Source organism: Haliotis rubra, unplaced genomic scaffold (assembly GCF_003918875.1).
Source record: "Haliotis rubra isolate DU_JTF1 unplaced genomic scaffold, ASM391887v1 Scf469, whole genome shotgun sequence".
Classification (NCBI taxonomy): domain Eukaryota; kingdom Metazoa; phylum Mollusca; class Gastropoda; order Lepetellida; family Haliotidae; genus Haliotis; species Haliotis rubra.
In genome coordinates this window covers 243,799-266,046 of record NW_025767156.1, presented here as the reverse complement: position 1 = coordinate 266,046, position 22,248 = coordinate 243,799, and the positions used below count along the sequence as shown (strand labels likewise).

At 37.6% G+C, this 22,248-nt stretch overlaps 1 protein-coding gene across 1 annotated transcript in view; it reads left to right on the top strand.

The window, feature by feature from the left end:
• Nucleotides 1-744: 744 nt before the first annotated feature.
• The window catches only part of LOC124290529 (lysosome membrane protein 2-like), a 34,115-nt gene continuing 12,611 nt past the window's right edge, over nt 745-22,248 (top strand). Inside the window, exons 1-7 of the mRNA XM_046727275.1 lie at nt 745-1,007; nt 6,683-6,862; nt 7,626-7,783; nt 10,748-10,889; nt 13,541-13,741; nt 15,495-15,586; nt 16,808-16,857. Of these exons, the coding sequence (XP_046583231.1) occupies nt 6,737-6,862; nt 7,626-7,783; nt 10,748-10,889; nt 13,541-13,741; nt 15,495-15,586; nt 16,808-16,857 (769 nt within the window). The 5' untranslated portion in view covers nt 745-1,007; nt 6,683-6,736. The remainder of the gene's footprint in view (nt 1,008-6,682; nt 6,863-7,625; nt 7,784-10,747; nt 10,890-13,540; nt 13,742-15,494; nt 15,587-16,807; nt 16,858-22,248) is intronic.

Here is a 22,248-nt window from a genome sequence, read left to right as displayed (position 1 = left end):
TTCTTCTGGGCTCTATTTGAATTGGGTGTTTTTTTCAGTTTGTAGATATATACTTTCAAATTAGACAACTTTAATTATTCCATGGCCTAAATGCTAATCTACAGGTCCCTGTGCTTATTGAGGCTGCCTCTATACCTGGATAATCTACAGCAGGTATTCTCCCTGCTCTATATCATGTTTGTTTATATAATTTATTCGTTATTCATTGTAATATTAGGAGACAAATTCTATATAGAGGCATCAATAAATACATTTTTGCCATACGGAATCGGTTTGTTGGTATCAGTAAAACTGATAGAGTATTAGATAATATCAAATTAGTTATATCAATAAATGAATTTATGTGTGTTGATATGCCCTAGCAATAAAACTGTTAATATTTATCAGTACCATAATCACTAAATATTGAAAAAAAACCCGAAGGAGGCGTATTTTTATGAAATCATCAGCGTTGTTAAACACAATATCACAAAATTTACTTGAATGTACCACGTTCAGGCACAGGCCTAGCTAAGATACATAGCGTTCACTGTCCGTGTCAGTGAACGCTATGTATCTTAGCTAGCACAGGCCCCCACTACGGCCCTATGTTATATAGTAGGGGGGCTGGATAGTAAACCAGGGCTTAGTTTATCGATTTTCTGACCCGCAGTTGGGGCCTGTGCGTTCAGGCAATCATGTGACCTTTACCTTGCTTAAGTTACCTTGAACCTTGACACGAAGGTCAGTTTGCGTCGAGAGAAGTTGTGATGACACTCCCCACATTCAGCGTCGTTAAGTAACGTGACAGCCCGATATGGTGGAGTCTGATTATGTTTGTATGTGTGAAATATGATCTCTACGATGGTCAAATGGCTTCTGATGCACATCCGTGTTGGGAAAGCGTGTTCATTCTGCGTTGACGTTCCATAACCAGCTATACAAAGTGACACCACTTGTCACCAGCGCCGAAGTGAATGGCATATATTTGTCAAGTGGACTTACAGTTAAAGCACTAGTATTGACAGGTAAACATACTTTTTGTAGCCTTGCTTCTCTGAGCATTAGAGTATTAATTAGTCTCTCTCTCTCTCTCTCTCTCTCTCTCTCTCTCTCTCTCTCTCTCTCTCTCTCTCTCTCTCTCTCTCTCTCTCTCTCTCTCTCTCTCTCTCTCTCTCTCTCTCTCTCTCTCTCTCTCTCTCTCTCTCTCTCTCTCTCTCTCTCTCTCTCAGATTGTAGACTGGACTCTGGATATATCATTATGATTACTATATAGAAGCCTGTGGAAACCCAGAAACCTACCTATTCTTGTATTAAGAAGCTGAGTACGCGTGTTACTGTACCCTGACCATCACGACCATTGCACATATTATCAGCTGATAACATGAATAATGTTTGTCAGTCCTGACCTGATTATAAGCAGGACAATGTCATATATCCAGTGCACGATTATACCATTATTTACAGTTAAATTAAGACATGTTACATTTTTATGTGCCTTGAAGTAAAAACTTGGCACCTACATATTCCTTATTTATTCATTTTAGTGGTGTGATGGACCTCAGATGAAACATTTATGTAAGTCTCTAGCTTCGACATTAAAAAAACTGTTTGACTTTAATATCTGATAGGGAAGAGGTATCTTTAAGTTCACTGCTACTGTTTTAAACACATGTTTTTCACAACACCTTTCAGTTGGGTTGTTCTTTAACCCTGTATTCAGCAATATTCCAGCTATATGATGGCGGTCTGTAAATTATCAAGTCTGGACCAGACAATCCTGAGTGATTGTCATCATGGACTCAGTGAATAGCACTATGCAGTTCAGCCTGGGCTAACAATGACATGCATCAACCAAGTCTCAAGCACTGACGTTAAAACCTGACCTCACCTCATCCCAATATGTTTGCAAATACTAATAAAGTTGGGTTGTTCTTTAACCCTGTATTCGCAATATTCCAGCTATATGATGGCTGTTGTTTGAAGTCTGAATTCTGACCATGGACTTGAATCTATATTGGGGAACAATGATCTAAGTACATGACATCCCAATAGTCCAAGTGTTTCTTTACAAGATCTTGATGACATATTCCAAGTGTAGTGATACACTTATAAGGATTACAGTAACATGTTTACTTTCTTGCAGTTTCATGGATCGATTTCTTTTTGAATATATGGATATGTTTTTAAAAAGCAAGTTTTTGTCTGTGTTACTTAATTTATTTGTTTTCAACTGGAGAAAATGGAACAGATATAAATACTTTCAAAATATTCAGAACCCCAGTTAACAGGAAAGGCAATTTCCTTGATTGGGGTGCTAGTTTATCTAAAGGTTTAGTCCAAACAAGCTGTTAAAAACAATAACAAACCATGATATTTATAGTTATGATAGTATGAATTTGAATTTGTGAACATTTACCAATTTTTCTTATTTTTTATGTAGTCATTGTATGTGAATAGAATAAACTTTGTGTTATCTAAGTTGACTTCAAGGGCTTGTTGTTAAAGTTTATTTTAAAGACGTCTTGTTAATATCAAGCTAATTTCATATCCTCAGTTCCACGGTTGATGTGAAACTGGCAATTCACACTGAAACCCTGTTGTTTTGAGTATATGGAAAGTTGAAATATGAAATACATTATTAATTGAACTACCTACCCATAGTTTCCAAAAGTGGCCTATCAATTTTAGTCTTTATATTCCTTTTTTTTGGTTGAATTTTTTTCCTGTAGACATATCACATACTCTTCTTCTTATCATTAATGTCACATAATCATATGCTTAAAAAACTTTAAAGAATGATGCAAATAAATAGTATAAATAGTCTTTATATTCCTGTACAGGGTATTTCAATGCACAACCACTTCACATAATGCCTTGTAATTCATTTGATATGCAATACCTCAGATACCTGTCATTATCATTCATATTCAAGATGTAAAGTTTGTGGGAAGAGTGAGTGAAATTGTTTTTTCATTGCTTTTAGCAATATTGCAGCAATGGACTTCACACATCGTACCATTATTGGGAATCGAACCCTCCAGCCCTTCTGAGTTGTACCGGCTAGTGAACAGTTATTGCAGCGTACAGTTATCGCGAGATTATCCAGCCAAGTTATCATCAACAGTTATCGCCACATCAGTATCACATGTGCACTGTCCCGGTCTATTACAATTCTGGTATTTTTTCCCAACGGTATTTGACAACATATAAGGACAGCAAAAGGAAATTCTTCACGGTAAGTAACATAAGAGAAAAATTAAAGATGAAGTGATGAACCTTATACAAAAATGTTTAACTTAGTCAGGGGTATGTCCCACAACCTATATAATAGCAAGTTCAAGTTAACAAGTCATTAACTGTTTCATTCCCTATCAATCTACTGTAAAAGAAACTCTCAAATAGTCACACAATCAATTATTGAAGGTTACTGTATGATATAAATATATATTATTTCACGAATGGCATGAGAAATTCTACATGGCGATAACTGTTACAGTTAGTTGTGAGAAAACACCTATTTGTACTGCCATGATTCCTTTCCGCCGCGTTATATAAAAACACGATCGGCGGCAGTGAATGGGCTGGACACATCGGTGAATAGCTAATTAAGTATCGTGAATGATTTTGTTTCATTAATTTAACAAACGGCGGAGTAATTTTGTAAGTACCGCTAAAATATGGCGATAACTTTCGGTAGCCAGTACTTGATATTCATATGACTGGTTATACTAAATCTTTAATCAATGTTATTCAAGATGCACAGTTTATTTCATGAACATGTTAACCCTGTAATGTCTTTTAGAAATTTATAAAGTAAGTGTATAACTGTATTTTCACATGATAATATTGATATTGATTCTGTGTGACAGATGAGGGCCACTGCTTGTCAACTTAATTGTGATCATGTTTGTAGCTAATTGAATTGTTTATGGACACATGTGTCTCTCATTATGTTCTTCTACACGTACCGTAGTGACTGTAATAATAGCCCTGGGCTTAGAAAATTGGCATACAGGGACCTATGTTGAATTTATTGTCAAAGAACAACCATAAAAGCTAAACTTTTGTGATAATTGTTATGTTGCAATTATGTAACCCTCACATACATAATCAGTCAAAATTGTGTGTGCTGATAATGCTCACCGACAGACAGGTCGAGAAGTGGTTTGGGGTTGGGTATTATAGGAGCACTCAATACAGTAAATATGGTATCTTATTTGAAAATCAATATTGATACCAACTGATCAGCTCTGAGTTCAAACAGGTTGCATGCTGATGTGTTGTTTGTTTATTTATTGCCACACTGGGCAATGTTCATGGTGAATGACAACAGCCTGTATTAGTAGGTTGGGACAGTCCAGTCCAGTCAGACTGATATTGCTGTTGGTTTTGTGGTGACAGTTATGATGATGTTGGACAAGTTGTTCGGACAACAATTATGAAAAAAGTTTCACTGAATGTTTATCAGTATCAGTAATTGGTACATGTGGAGGAGGATTGTCAGCCATCTTTGTCAGATAACCTACATAATATCATAGTTTCTGTTATCAAGTCTACAGTGTGTGTGCTACAGTTTGAACAGATTGGAGTGAATACTGAAGAACATTGATGCGAAAAGGCAAGGGTTTGATATTTATTGTCGTCACATGGTGGTGTGGCTTGGGGACTTTATTGGTGTTCATGCACTCAGCCACAGGTTTTACAAGTAGCGAAAATATGTGTTATTGTTCCATTGAATAACTTTCTCTCACTCACTGTCCGCCTGGACTTAGGGGATTTGTTAGTCAGGCTCGTTGACTTGGTTTACACATGTCATCGTATCCCAAATGCATAGATCAATGCTTGTGATGTTGATCACTGGATTGTTTGGTCCAGACTCGATTATGTACTACCATCGCAGCTGGGATATTGATGAGAGCAGCATTAAAACAACACAAAAAAACCCTGTTCAGCTGATCCTTAGTTTTATGACGTGGTGTTTTCTGATTTCATAACAGCCTGTTTATAATTATTGACAGGTGGAAGATGTGTATGGAGATGAGATCTGTAGGCATGTGAGTTTAACTGATGGGTTCTACCTAGCTGCCAACCTCAAATATGTTCAGTTAGATGCATATTAGCTAGGGCTGCACAATATAACCGGTTTACCGGTATTTACCGGTTCAGACATGAAAACGATACGTATTGCGATACTCTGATTGATTTTGACATGCATTCGGAAAACTTCCTAACACTCGGAAATCTTCAGATATTTCCGTTTTTTATGGTGTGGTGATGATGGTGATGAAGATGTTTATGATTGTGGCGTTTGTGGTAATGGTGGTGGGAATGATCGTGGTGAAAATTACACTTAACAGGATTTTTACGTACGGTTTGAATTTCAATTGTTTGGCAATGTTTTGGATCTGAATGTTTTAAATATTTATTCATTAATGACCAGTGATCTCTGATATGTCCTGACCAGCTCAAGTTGCTGTCTCAAATCTAAGGGCTTTTGTGGAGAGTGGAGAAACTAGTTCAAACTAGTAACCTTTAAACACTGTGTTGATGCTAAATTGTTCTTTTCCTTGTTTCATTTGTGCCAAATATTATTTACATTTTTTTTTTATCATAATTAAAAGTTTTATCAAAGCTTTTATCAAATCTTGCAATATATTGCAATACATATCGCAATATATGCTTTCGCATCGCAATATATCACAATATGAAAATTCTCTACAATACCCACCCCTAATATTAGCCATAGTGCAATGGTCGCAGACTCTGATCACGTCCAAGAGGATGCCTTGATTGGGTTGGTCGGTTTGTTGTTTAACGCTGCACTCAGCAGCATTCCAGCTATATGGCAGCGGTCTGTAAATAATTGAGTCTGGACTAGACAATCCAATGATCAACAGAACGAGCTGATCTAACAACTGGGATAATAGACATGTGTCAACCAAGTCAGTGAGCCTCACCACCCGATCCCGTTAGTCGCCTCTTACGACAAACATAGGTTGCTGAAGACCAATTCTAACCCGGATCTTCACTGGTATCCTTGTTTTGGAGTCAAGGGGTGCTTCACACTCCTTTGCTAACTTGAACCATTGGCTGGTATTTTGGAGCCCTGTGTGTTAACAAAGAAACAGAGAAATAATGAGAAGAGTACAATGACAATAGCACTGACAAGAGAATTTTGTGTAAAATTTAAACACATTTTAAATTTCTGAAAAGAAGTTTTGAACAAATAGGTTTGTTTGTTTGTTGTTTAAAGCCACACTCAGCAATATTCCAGCTATATGGCTGTGATCTGTAAACAATCGACTCTTGACCAGACAATCCAGTGATCAACAACATGAGCATGACATGTGTCAACCAAGTCTGTGAGTCTTACCACCCGATCCCGTTAGTGGCCTCTTATGACAAGCGTGGGTTGCAGAAGAACAATTCTGACTCGGTTCTGTGAAGTGACATAGGGATATAACATGGACTGGTTGTCTTGGAGAATATATATACTGTGTCTGAGTGGGGTATCCATGTTACTGTGGTGCGATATCTCAGTGGGCTGGCATAACAAAAATGGCATAAGTCTGCACATGCACTAGCAGCCACACATTATAACAAGTGCAATTATCATGCTCGCAATTTTATACCCCGTGTCACCGCCACCATGGTAACATCTTTATTGAATTTAACTATACAAACGGGTGATTTCTCACAGGTTCCGCATGAGTTATCTGCTCTTTGCTGGTGAAGGGGAAGGACTGATGACAAGATGGCGCTCTGCCGGACAGCCAGGTCAAGGACGATGGCAGTGTGGTGTACAGGACTGTGCATAATGGTCGTTGGAATTGGACTGATACCCATCATTAATGTTGTAGTGGACAAGAAGGTCAGACAGGTGAGTGGGTTGAACTGTAGTTTTGCACATAGCAATATTCTAGCTTTTATGACAATCTGTGTAAATGGGATGTGTGGACCAGACAATCCAGTGATTGATGTTATAAGCTTATCTGAGCAAGCGATGGACTAACTGCCTAGTGTGAAACAATAAAATAATGAATATATGTACCATGGAGTCCTGTCCATTAATAGTCCAACTGTTGTCTGGTTATAACAATAACTTCACCTGGTTTTTTGACAGGTACAAAATGCACAGAACCAGGTTCCATCAAATATTGTTCAAGTTTAACCATTCTTTTCAGGTTACAGGGTATGATGTTGAAGGGACATGACGATCCCGAATTACATGCAGTTCTACATGCTTAACTCATGTACGTGTGTCGGGGCGGTGGGGTAGCCTAGTGGTTAAAGCGTTGGCTTGTCACGCCGAAGACCCGGGTTCGAATCCCCACATGGGTACAATGTGTGAAGTCCATTTCTGGTGCCCCCGCCGTGATATTGCTAAAAGCGGCATAAAACCTAAGTCAGTCAGTCATGTACATGTGTCCCAGAATGTGATGGGTAGGTGGGGTAGTCTAGTGGTTAAAGCGTTCGCTTGTCACGCCGAAGACCAGGGTTTGATTACCCACATGGGTACAATGTGTGAAGTCCGTTTCTGGTGTCCCCCGCCGTGATATTGCTGAAATATTGCTAAAACTAGCGTAAAACTCACTCCCGGTGTACATGCAGTTCTATGTGTTTAACTCACATCTGTGTTCCAGAGTGTGATCCTAAAGGAAGGCGGTCTCCAGTATGACATCTGGAAGAACATGACAATCCCAGTGTACATGCAGTTCTACATGTTTAACCTGAAGAACCCAGACGAGGTACACAACGGCGAGACTCCAGACATGGAACAGAAGGGCCCATACACATACAGGTACAGAGTGTTTGGTATTTATTATTAAACAAGTGCACAGATTTATTTGATTAAAATTTACTAATTTAAAATTGTCCTGTCACACATTGTGACCGCCCAGTCCTCTTCTTTAGGGGGGCGGTGGGTCTTTGGTTAAAGGGTTGGTTGGTTCGAATCCCCAGTGGTTAAAGCGCATTTCTGGTATCCCCTCGCCGTGGATGTTGCTGGAATATTGCTAAAAGCGCAAAACCAAACTCAGTCAGTCAGTCAGTCCTCTTTTTAGGGTTGGTTGGTAGCCTAGCAAATTTCTGTCACATGGGTACAATGTGTGAAGCCCATTTCTTGTGTCCTCTGCTATGATATTGCTGGAATATTGGTTAAAGCAACATAAAAGTGAAGTCACTGAGTTTAGTCCCATCTAATGACATTTTTGTTAGCATAATGCCACACTCCGCAATATTCCTGCTTTATTGAAGCAGCATGTACATAATTGAGTCTGGACCAGACAATCCAGTGAGCAACAGCATGAGCATCAATCTATGCAGTTGGGATATGATGACATGTGTCAACCAAGTCAGCGAGTCTGATCACCTGATCCCGTTAGTCGCCTCTTACAGCAAGCATGGGTTGCTGAAAACCAGTTCTAACCCGCATCTTCATGGGTATAACGACAAGCATGTATCGATTGAATCACATTTATCAACACTGAATGGCAGCAATATGAATGTGGTTATGTCAATACAAGCTTCTAATCCTAAATGATACTTCCACAACTAACCCTGGGAAGTTATATATTTTATACATAGATCTACAAGCAATCTACGGAACGGGAGTAAACATTGTTTTCTCCAAAGGCCAGATCGTTTCTCAGTTTGATGAATGAATAGGTTGGTTTACAGAGAACCTGCTCTCCTCCAGAATCATGATATCCTTTTAGGATTTAGACAAGAAAAAAAAATAAATGAGTGAGTTAGGTTTTACGCCACTTGTAGCAATATTATGGCGGGGGACACCAGAAATGGGCTTATGGACCGTTCATTATTTATGGCTAGGGGGGTGATGATGATTTTTATGGAGAAGCATGTCCAATGTGAATGACACCCCCTAAACTTTATGTACAAAATAAGTGATCCCCCTGCATGTAATGTTCAAAGTCAATGACCCTCCTCCCGTTCACATAATTTCTAAGCATAATTTTAAGCATATTTTAATGCGCAAAATTGATGACATAAATATATTTCATTTTTGTGGTCATGCATGTAATTAATATCACATCATTGGTACACTTGCATCACCTGGTGACACCAGTGTTATTGTAGTTGTTGTATATATAGATGGTGTCAATAAGTTTTTTTAATGAAACCATTATGTTCACATTTATTGGAAATAATAAATAATAGGGAAATTCATTTCCTAAATGTATAGTTATTAGCATATATTTTAGTTCCTGTCATATTAAGGTATCTATACATCACCTTAGTTAAGGTAGATGTAGTACAACTCCTTCCATTGTCAAAGTTGACATATATCCTGTTACAATAGTGGGGGATCATAAAATGTAAATGTTAACAAAACTATTATAACAAAGATAAGAACTGATGACAAAGATCCCATGCATGACTGTTTATATCCCTGCCCTGTCATTGTTAAGGTAGATGTGTAAAATGCATTATTAAGGTATAGTGATACGACACCTGTCATTGTATGGTGGATTTGTAAAATGCATTATTAAGGTATAGTGATACGACACCTGTCATTGTAAGGTGGATGTGTAAAATGCATTATTAAGGTATAGTGATACGACACCTGTCATTGTAAAGTAGATGTGTAAAATGCATTATTAAGGTATAGTGATACCATGACACCTGTCATTGTAAAGGTGGATGTGTAAAATGCATTATTAAGGTATAGTGATATGACACCTGTCATTGTAAGGTATGTAAAAATGCATTATTAAGGGTATAGTGATATGACACCTTGTCATTGTAAGGTGGATGTTGTAAAATGCATTATTAAGGTATAGTGATATGACACCTGTCATTGTAAGGTAGATGTGTAAAATGCATTATTAAGGTATAGTGATGTGACAAAATGTATTATTAAGTAAAATGCATATTAAGGTATAGTGATACGACACCTGTCATTGTAAGGTGGATGTGTAAAATGCATTATTAAGGTATAGTGATATGACACCTGTCATTGTAAAGTAGATGTGTAAAATGCATTATTAAGGTATAGTGATACAACACCTGTCATTGTAAGGTGGATGTGTAAAATGCATTATTAAGGTATAGTGATATGACACCTGTCATTGTAAGGTAGATGTGTAAAATGCATCATTAAGGTAATTCGACACCTGTCATTGTGTAAAATGGATTATGTAAAATGCACCTTATTGAAGGTGGATGTGTAAAATGCATTATTGATAGTGATACTGACTGTCATTGTAAGGTAGGTGTGTAAAATGCATTATTAAGGTATAGTGATACGACACCTGTCATTGTAAGGTGGATGTGTAAAATGCATTATTAAGGTATAGTGATATGACACCTGTCATTGTAAGGTAGATGTGTAAAATGCATTATTAAGGTATAGTGATGCAACACCTGTCATTGTAAGGTGGATGTGTAAAATGCATTATTAAGGTATAGTGATACACCTGTCATTGTTAAGGTCTGTCATTGTTAAGGTATAGATGATGTAAAATGCATAAAGGTGGATAGTGTAAAATGCATTATTCCTGTGATACAACACCTGTCATTGATAAAGTGATGTGTAAAATGCATTATTAAGGTATAGTGTGGATGTCATTTGTTGGATGTGTAAAATGCATTTCAATAGATAAATGTATTGTAACTGCACAAGTCCTTGTTCAGGTAAATTGTGCATGCCTTTGTCAAGATAAATGTATACAAGCCCTGTCATGGTTAAAGTAGATGCTTGCAGTACATTAACTATGATCTCCATGTATGTTTGTGTTTACAGGGAGACAAGATACAAGGAGAACATCACTCACCACGACAACGGCACTGTCTCCTACCGGCAGATTCGGGTGTTCAAGTTTGATCGCAGCATGTCCGTCGGGGAAGAAACAGATCAGTTCACCACAGTCAACCCACCACTCATGGTAAGTACTTACCGTATTTTGTCCGTTAAATGTAACTTGAATTTTAATTCTGTTCGCTAATGTTGAAATATTTATCTCTTGTAGAACACAGGCCCTCGTTTCTTTGTGAAGATTAAAGATTTAAAAAATATTTTTTTTGAGATGACCCCTGACTCGAAACGCTTCACAGTACAATACATTATGACAAGGCCGGACACTTCAGTGTACCCAACCCGACTGCTTTGCCGATCGCTACGCTACCATCGCATGCAATCCATTAAAACTTAATGTAAACATAATCATGGATGATTGGCCTATCGATCAACACTCATGACACCTACCAATTCTTTATTGTTATTTCTGCAAGTCGATTGAAACCTGATTTGGACCCTCAACTAAACGATCTTGACACAAATGGACGATGATATGTCCGGACAAAACGGGTGTGTGGTCGAAGCAAGCCCTCTGATTGGTCAATGCTTGCAAATCTGCACATTCTTTGTAAATTTGCTGGAATTTTTTCTTTCATCGACTACTTAATGTAAGAATATTTGACATATAAATTTTTATAAATTTTTGTCAAAATCTTTAATCTTCACAAAGACACGTGTATAATACCAGAATAACTGAAAATATCTGACTGTCAAAACAAGGGCTGTGTATTGGCATATAAGTTGTACTGCAAGATATTGCGATTCATGTACCCGTATTGCGATACATATCGCAATATATCGGGAACTTCAGTGTGACAGTGAGTGACACTAATTATGCATGTCAATCCTATTTTGTACATTAAAAGTCCCTAAACATATATGTTATGGTTCTGATAACAGCAATCTCAAAAGTAGGTTGAATAGTGAGGGATTCTATTTTCTTTTTTATACAATTTATAGTATTACAAGATGCCGTTTTGTCATTGAATACGCAGGAAAATATTTGTTGTGAATGAAAAGTCTGTGTAGATTTTGATTTAAACCATAAAGATAATCACAAAAACTTCATATATGTACTTCACGAAATATACTGGTTCTCAGAAAAAATATTGCAATACATATCGTTTGAAAAGCGTATTGCGATATACCGGTAATGCCGTGTGTTGATTGCGTGGTTTATTGTGCCTCAAACCTGGACAAATTCAGATCAGACAAGACAGACACACATGTGAGCAGCCATTACTGTAATTCCAAGAAGTGGATAATACAAAAAAGATAAAGGCTTAAAAAACGAAATATAATCATCAACACCACGCAGTCCTAGACAAAACTAGTTTCAAAAACTGTTAGCTCATGGCATCGTATTCAAACAACTTCGTCGAAAACCAAATCTGAACAGTATTCATTTTTCATCGCCTCACAAGGATGATTCATGAAAATACCCTTTTTCCAATGTGTGAAAATGTCTGGCCTTTCATTGTTTTGCATGAGAAAGTGTTCCACTACAAAAGCTTTGTTTGTACACCTGAAAATGAAAATTGAGGCCATGCTGTTCCAAAGAATGGAGAATAATATGTCACTGTGACTGAATGGCTATAAATGTTGATGCAGCAGCAACTGCTGTTATTATGAAGCTTTGAGCACCTCACAGGCAGCTTGGTCTCTCTACTTCCCAAAAGGCTCAGAATGAGTGAGTGAGTGAGTATGGTTTTACGCCGCTTTTAGCAATATTCCAGCAATATCACGGCGGGGGACACCAGAAATGGGCTTCACACATTGTGCCCATGTGGGGAGTCGAACCCGGGTCTTCAGCGTGACAAGCGAACGCTTTAACCACTAGGTTACCCCACCGCCCCGGCTCAGAATGCAATTTCAGTGCACACTGATCCAAGAGAATAATTCTGGTACATAGTATTTAATGAACAGTGGAGTAGCTGTTCAAGTTCAAGGTAAGGTGTTATGGACATGTCTTGTTGTTTTAGCTGTTTTGCAAAAAGGTATAACTACAATATTTGCCATGTTAAAAACCCTGCTGCAGTAAGCGCACCCTGACAAATTCAAGATGAATCTGTAAGTAATCTTTATATGGTCCACTGAGTTAAGATCTAGAACTAATTTTAACATGTGTGGATAAAATAATTCAGCTGTGAGAAATTACCAGATTAGGTTACAATACAGGGAGGTCATGGATAAGACTGACTGACTGAGTTTGGTTTTACGCCGCTTTTAGCAATATTCCAGCAACATCACGGCAGGGGTCACCAGAAATGGGCTTCACACATTGTACCCATGTGGGGATTTGAACCCAGGTCTTCGGCGTGACGAGCCAACGCTTGAACCATTAGGCTACCCCACTGCCCCTCATGGATAAGAAACCACTCTAGTTTACAGCAATGTGTGTAAAGTGGAAACTAGTTCACATCTTGTTTGATGTCTGGAACAGTATCCTTGTTGATTTGACGGTTCTTTTGAGCTGCATGGCATTGTTTTGGTGGTAGAAGTATAGGCTTATAATATGTAGTTGAAAGACTTTAGATATTCAAGAGTTCAATTCCCAGACACAAAACTTGTACACTCATGTCAGCAGATATCTGCAATATTGATTTGTGTTACTGTTATTTGACCCCATGAAGATCTGAGTTAGAAGTGGTCTTAAACAGGCCACATTCATATATCTGGAATATTGATCAGCCTGATTTTAAACAACAAACTAACAAAAGTTTTCTGTTTTTTATTCAGACACTTCTAACTGCCCTGAGGTTCCAGTCTGATTCATTGAGGAAGTTGATCAGCGGCATTCTGAGACTGACGCCATCGGAGGTGTTCATGACGAGGCCAATGAAGGAGATTATTTGGGGCTACCATGACCCCCTGCTCAAGGTCGCAAAGGGGATTGATCCTGAATGGTTCTATACAGACTTTGTTGGATATTTCATCAATGTAAGACCTCATCTAGTGGTATATTTTCTCCTGCCTTTTGCTTCCGAAAAATGCATATGCAGTGAAACTCAAGTGTTTCGGATTCTCAAATGGGTTTAATCCTGACCGGGAAATTCTAAACATTTATGGACTGTTTGAGGGACCTAGTTTAAAAAACCTATATAGGTATCAGGGCTCGATTTAGTGCTTTGTTACTTGCACTGGTGCAACCCAATTTTACATAGTGCAACCTAGCTATTAGTCTAACTTGCACCAGGTGCAAGTCAATTTTTGAGTGGATAAACTTTAAATAAAACATCTAAATAATTCAATAACATATTTCTTTCATTACATATTGCAATAAAAGCAGTACAACTGAAATCTGGCTGGTGCAAATAGGTTTTTATCTTAGGTTGCACCTGGTGCAAGTAGGTTAATGTCCATAAAACGAGCCCTGGGTATGGAGGTTGGTCACCACTCCTGGTGTTCCCTGTCATGATTGGCCAGGGATATTGCCAAATCCAGCCGCATACAGCCATACTCATTCACAATTTGCCCTGTTGCACTGCCCTGGAATCTGATCTTGGTATTTTGCCCTGATAGGTAGCCCTGGTATCTAGTCATGCTATCCAACCCTGTTCCTCAAAGTGAACATAGTGCAAGGACACTCATAACACCTCTTCCTTAACATAGCCTTCTGTCATTGGGGAACATTCCTGGAGTTGCGCCCCCTTGCCCGCTTGGAGCACTGCGGTAGTTACGGTCCAACAACAGCTGTCACTCTGATACTGGCCTGCCTATCGGCCAAGCCTAAACTTCAATCGACATTAAACCTACTTTTAACTCTGTGGTTCTTATATTATGAATTACGGAATCTGGAAGTTGTCCCGACTGACGATTGTTGTCAAAGCACGAAGAACTAGCGTGTCTGGACGAAAAATAATGCTAATAGAACGATGCTGCAGTTATTGTAATATTGCCGTTTCTCGGGAATTTCTTATTGAGTAGTTGCTTTGTAAATTCGTCAAACCATTTACTCCCCATTATGTCACGTTACACAGAGCATTAATGGCGTCGTAATAGTTGTTAGAACATAGGATTAGTGTACACTGAAATTAGCATTACACAAATAACGTTAGCACTGACCTGATTACGCGCACAACATAAGTGCTTCAGTTTTCTTTCACGTAAACAACCTATTCTCATAGACTATAACACTTTGGGATGCAATGGAAAGAGGAAATGCTGTGGCAACGGATCGTTTTCGAAAGGATTTGAAACATAAATCATTAACATTTGTGGAATGCACCTGGCCCTGACATTTAGTCATGCTATCTAGTCCTTCTATCTCAAGCACGGTATCAAGTCATCATATTCACTCCAGAATCCAGAAGCATATGTTTGAGTGACCTGTGCCACACTTGAAAGAAAATATGTTTGTACTACTGTTGTTCTGTACAGTGGCTTATGTGAAACAAGTCTGTAAACTGACCTGTAAAAGCTGAAGCACCTATAGATATGATTAATGCGAGGCAAATGAACCCATGCATTAAAGGGAGATAATTCACTTAACTTGATGCCAATACATAGACATTGCAACTAAGGTCACTAACATTCTAATTCTACTCATATCCAAAGTTAAAAATATGTTTCTTAAGTCATGGTTATCAGTTTTTAAGTGTGGCTGTGAACCAAATCTGTAATCTGAATTAAATTACGTGAATATATAGTCTATATGTTGTGTAGTGAGAACATGTGTGACCTTCACCTACAGAAAAACAACACAGATGATGGTGTCTATACAGTCCACACAGGGGAGACGGACATCAACCTGTTGGGGGTCATCGATAAATACAATGGGTCCAGGTAAGCGAAACAGCCACAGTGACTAACAGTTGAAGAGTACTTGTTTGTTGTGGAGCGTCCGCCCGGAGAGCGTAAGGTCGCGGGTTCGATCCCCGACCGCGTCATACCAAAAGACGTTAAAATATGATACTTGTTCGGCCCTGCCTGGCGCTCGGCATTAATGGGTATAACAAGGACTGGTCGGCTCAGAGTCAGTATAATGTGTCTGAGTGGGGTATTCATGCTTCACTGCGGCATGGTATCTCAGTGGGCTAGCACTATAAAACCAGCTTCAGTCTGGGCTAGTACAAGCAGCAACACATACACACGCATGCACGTCGTCATATGAGCGAAATATTCTCAAGCACGACGATAAACCCAATTTCACCTCACCTCACTTGTTTGTTGTGTAGAATGCAATTAGATCAATGCCATCTCCGACTGAAGTTACCATGTGAACATGTTACTATGAAAATAATGAACATTCTGTTCTTACTGAAATCATAGACAGCTCTGATTTTTTAATCAACTGAGCTGAACAACTTTTTTGTGAAAGAAAGAAATAAGACATTTCCAACAACATAAACGCTATATTTCAGGAACAGTATGCTTGTATTTGTAACAAGTAGCATACATAAATAATAAAAAATACAGTTTATACTTTGAGCAAGTACAATTATTTGCTTTTTCTCAAGCGAATTATTGATCTCCCCTACTGTATGACAATCGACTCGCCCAAATGCAAGCCGTGAACTTAAATTATCGCTAAGTTTAGTTGCCGCTAACTTTATTCATATCGTATCGTAGCTTCAGTGCACAATATATCGTCGTGACTAAAATGGTATAATGATGTTTCGTATCGCAGGTTGTATGCCAATACCAGCACTACTTCTTTATGAAGTGAACTACATAAAGTCTAGTCTCATATCAGAACTATGAATTTAAAAAATGAAACGTGCAAAAGACACACTATTCTGTCCCGTTTCTGGGACATCAAGCTTACCATATAACAGTTTATGAACCTGTGAGGTGAAATTTCAAATGATCCCATCATCAATTAACATACAATAAAAAAGGTGTATGCACTAGTTGCACCGAAGGCTTTCAATAATCTCAGTATATAGTACTGTGCAGTCATGCTGGATTTCCTCAGTAGGACAGTGTCAGAACTAAGTTTTTAGACATAAGTCATTTTACTTGTTTGTTATTACTGTCCTTTAAAAACATATTTTTTTCTTGTAGTTACCTGAATTTCTGGTCAACAACTTGGGCCAACATGGTGAATGGAACAGGTAAGAACTGGGTTAACCTTTTTAGCAATTGTGTGAGTTGTTGGGTGAGAGTTGGGTTCAAAGCCGCTTTAGCAACATTTAAGCAGTATCATGGGGAGACACCAGAAATGGGCGTCATACATTGTACCCATTTGGGGAATCAAACATGGGTCTTTGGCGTGACCAACAAACGCTTCAACCACTTGACTACCCCACCACGCTGTATCATTATAATTGACAGTGAATGTGTGTATGACCCCAACTCTGAATGTGACATTAGCATTAATAAGGAATGTGTAGCCTTCACAGCATGTCTGTGAAAATATGAGTGGCTTTTAGAGTAAATGTGAGATTAGCACTGATTAATGTGAATATGTAAATATTGTGTTCAGTCACACTGACAGTTAACATGAACAAATGTTTAAAACAAAGAAATGTTTTTAGTATTCAACTTGTAGTTCATATCTATCCCTGTGTTTCGTTCAGGACAGGCATGGGAGACCCAGTTGTCTAAGGTATTGGAATTTTAATACAGAGTTATGTCCCTTAGTCCTGAAAGAGACCTTTGTTCATGGGTTTGAATACTGGTTTGGCCCAGTTATGTTTATGTGTTTATCAGCAACACACCTGTTTATCTTATAAGACTTGAGGGGTGGTCGGGAGTCCAGTGGTTAAAATGTTCACTTATCATGCCAAAGATCTGGGTTCAATTCCCCATTCTGGTACAGTGTGTGAAGAATCTTCGTGGTGTTCCCACAGTGATTTTGTTGGAATATTGCTAAAAGCAACGAAAAACAATGCTCACCCATTAGTGGTGTTCCGATTAATTGAAATAATCGAAGATTGGTCGCAGTGACGAAACTACCAAGCAATCGATCACAATTTCTCATAATCGAACATAAACGATTTTGGAACTACTGTTTATGTCTTTGAAATACTTGACAATGGAACATATCTTAGAAGTTGTCAGGGCCTGAAAACGTGTTTAATTCGTAGAAAACTCACTTCACTAACTGAAAAGCCATAACTGAATGTTTCTCTAAGACTCAAGGAAGTTTATGTTCATGATATATAAGTCATCACTTTAAAGTAGCAAGTTGCATCATGTTATAAATATCTGCAATAACAACCTGGATAGGAAAATCTGAAAAATGACGCTAACCAATCTTTTTCGATGCTTGTTTGTTGGTAATGAAGCAATCATCAATTGTGAGATTTCAACCAATTCCTAACACTATCACACATTCGCTCATGCTACAGTCCGTTTGAGTCAGAAACGGACCAATGAATTGCAATTTTATCATTGTACAAAATTGCCACATAAATATAAATAGTACATATTCATCTACAAAAAAGAAAATGACTTTAAACAGGGAAAAGGCTTTGGAAAATAAATTAAGAGAATTGGAAATCGACCTGGATACAGAACCAGCCGGAAAAAAGACAGAAATATTAAAAAAAGTAAATGAAGTTAAACAAGACTTAGAAGAAATTAGCAAACAAAAGATAAAAGGTTTATACATAAGATCTAAGGCAAAGTGGATCGAACAAGGGGAAAAACCATCAAAGTACTTTTTACAATTAGAAAGCAGAATTTTTAAAAATAAATCAATAATGGAATTGGAAAAAAAGGACGGTACAGTGATAAAAGATTATAAGGAAATACTAGAAGAGACTAGAACATTCTACAAAAAACTTTACTTAAGTGAAGACTGCACACAAATTAAATTAGAAGAATTGCTCGTAGAAGATGAAATACCTAAACTGTCAGAAGAAGCTGCCTCATCTTTAGAGGGAGAAATAACATACAAAGAAACGCTTGTCGCTTTAAAGAAAATGAAAAATGATAAAAGTCCGGGCCCCGATGGCTTCTCCAGTGAATTCCTCACGTTTTTTTGGAATGACTTAAATAAATTTCTAATTAACTCCTTGAAATATGCATATGAAAATGGTTCCATGTCCAGTATCACAAAAACAAGGTCTTATTACTTGTATCCCTAAGAGTGGTAAAAGTAAAAAATGCTAAAAACTGGAGACCAATATCACTACTAAATACCTCCTACAAACTAGCTTCTGCAGTTATAGCAAATAGAATAAAGACAATATTACCACTTATTATCAGTGAGGATCAAAAAGGTTTTATTCAAGGAAGATACATAGGAGAAGTCACAAGGCAGATATCTGACGGCATAATGGACTATAGTGAATCATATCAAATTCAGGATTATTACTGCTTATTGATTTTGAAAAAGCTTTTGACTCGGTTGACAGAAAATTTATGCAAAATGTAATGGACTTTTCAACTTTGGACCATGTATTCAAAATTGGATACAAGTACTGCTAAACGATAGTGAATCAAGTGTATTCAGTGAAATGGGTTTTATGAAGTGAGTTTTTCAAGATAACTAGGGATTCCGACAGGGAGATATATCACCTTACATTTTATCCTATGTGCGAAATACTAGCTATTCTAATAAGAAAAATAAGAAAATTAAAGGCATAAAGATAGGTAATATACAAAGCCTTTTAGCCCAATTTGCAGGCGACACTACAGTGACCTTAGGCGGATCTGAATCAAGTTTGTATGCAGTCTTGAACACATTAGCCTTCTTTGCAAGATTTTCAGGGTTAAAAGTTAACATGAGAAAAACCAGGCTAATATGGATAGGGTCAAAAAAAAAATCTAGGTATAAGATGTGCAAGGAATGGAATCTGGATTGGACACAATCAAATTTTAAACTTTTAGGAATAGTCTTTGATGTTGAATTAAATAACATTGTAGACCTAAATTATAATGATAAATTTGAAAAAATCTACCAAGAAATGAATATTTGGTCTCTGAGATATTTGACACCAATGGGCAAAAATGTTATTCTAAAATCCTTGCTTTTACCAAAGTTAAACCACTTATTTTCATCCATCCCAAGTCCATCTGAAGACACATTACAAAAGTTTAAAAAAAAGTGTTTTAATTTTGTTTGGCAAGGGAAAACAGATAAGGTAAAGCGAGAAATTATGTATCTTAAACCAAAGGATGGAGGAATAAGTGTACCCATTGTAAGAACTACTATAATTGCTAAAAAAATAATGTGTATTAAACGGTTGCTGCTCAACAGTTCAAAATGTACATCTATTGCAAATGAAATCCTAGACAATGCAAATAAATTATGGTATGCTGATGCACAATATGTGTGCAATAATATTATTCCCAGTGTCTCAAATCAATTCTGGAGTGATGTGTTAATGGCATGGTGCCACTACTTAAAAAGGCGTTACACAAATGTGCAAGAAATATCAGATATTTTCAACGAGTCTGTATGGTTTAATAATAACATTAAAATAGAGGGAAAGTCAATCTACTATGAAAATATGGCAAAAAACGGAATAATGTTAGTATGTGATATCTTAGATCAGAATGGAAACTTCTTACATAAAGTTGATATAGAAAAAAAATATGGAATTGCAAACATAAACTTCCTCCATCTAGAAGGTATAAAGTGTACTGTCTTAGCATATTGCAGACTCAGAAAAATACCTGATACAGCTTGGACCTATCAGGTTAAATACCCAACATTACCCTTTAATATATCTTGCATCTTCGGACAAAACCAAAGGAGTAAATCCTTTTATAACGTACTTTTACCTCAAGTTGAAACTGAGGAAACAAGCCAAAAAAAGTGGGAACACATCCTCAACAAACAATATAACAAAGAAGACTGGTCTAACATATATTTAATGGCAAATAGATGTACAGAAAGTGTACAGTTAAGATGGTTTCATTTCAAGATTACTCACAATATTTTAACGACTAAACATAAGTTACATTTGATGAATTACACAGACTCTTCAATGTGCACATTCTGTGAATCTGCTCCTGAAACAATTATTCATTTATTGTGTGAATGTCGATATACCGTGAAAGTATGGAAGGAGGTATCCGATTGGCTGGATACACTGTCTGAAGGAAATATTCATTTGTCGCACGAAAATATTATCTTTGGTTTCAAAGGTAAAAACAATAACCCACTTAATCTGGTGTTTCTAATAGTGAAATACATGCTATATAAAACAAGCCGAAATAATATAGAGCCAGATTTTAGAGTGCTTCAAAGGGAAATACTCAACTACTATAAAGCTACCAAATATACAGCCTTTTCAAATGCAAATCCAGCAAAATTTTATGCCTTCTGGTCTTCCTTCCATACACTTTTTGCTAATTATACCAATCTAGATGTTATATAAGTATACCCCGGTAATAAAATTTGACAAGTGCATCTGAATACAAGTACTGGTATACATATTAGCCTTGGGTAAGGATAACAGATACATTATAGTAAATCCACCCTGAACATACAATGATTGTTTTGTATTGATGTATTGATTGATTGTATTGATGGTGATGTTTGCACAATGTTTGATGACGAGGATGTGTTGTGTATGATGCTTTTGTACTACAACTACAACAAATGTACTTTGGGAAATAAAAATATTTAAAAAAAAATAAATATATATAAATAGTACACATGTTTATCATTTACTAATACCCAACAGCTTTCTTATATTTGAAAATATTTTGGACTCCACCAAAAAAACGCAAAAGTTGTTATCTGTCACGGCGGGGTGAAACCGCAGAAACGGAACAGCCAGTCATGGCGGGGGACATCTCAAAATCTATTCCGGGAGACCTGTCGGTTCCTCGTCCGTCGTAGTGTCATAGTCACAACTTAAAGGGATGACCAGTGGTGCCACAGTTGCCTGTTGTAAGCCATCCCGAGACCAGTAACCTTGTTAAATGACGTTAGCTACCTTGTTGACACAGTTTTGCCAAGTTTCAGTCGTGATTTTGTTAAGGGATTCCTTAACCAAAACCTCTACGTCACATAATCTAAAAGTTGTGTTTGATCTGGCAACATCTCCTTTGACAATACCCCATATCATTTCAATGGGGTTAAGGTCGTAGTGATAGGGTGGAAGTCGCAGAATATCGTGACCCTTACTTTTTATGTAACTGCCAACTTTGTAGAAAGGTTCACCTATGTGGGTTTTTATGATCTCATATAGCTGAGGCTTCGTTGCCTTTGAGCCATGATATCATATCACCTTTTCGACTGTTCGATGTCGGGGCTTTACTGTCGGGGTCCTGCACGCTGTGGTATGGGGCATTGTCCATTACGATAAAAGACTTCTCTGGTAGAGCTGGTACCAACTTGTTTTTACCCAATCGAGGAAAACCGCACCATTCATCTCGGAATGGTAGTCTCTGTTATCTGTGGACTTTGCCCTGAATACCAAGTCGCAGCCTGGGAGAAAGCCTTTGCTGGAGCAACCAGCATGGAGAATGATTAGTCTCTCTCCTTTCCCTAGAGGCAGCTTTCTACGTGACCCCTTATCACCCCCATCAGGTACCCACTG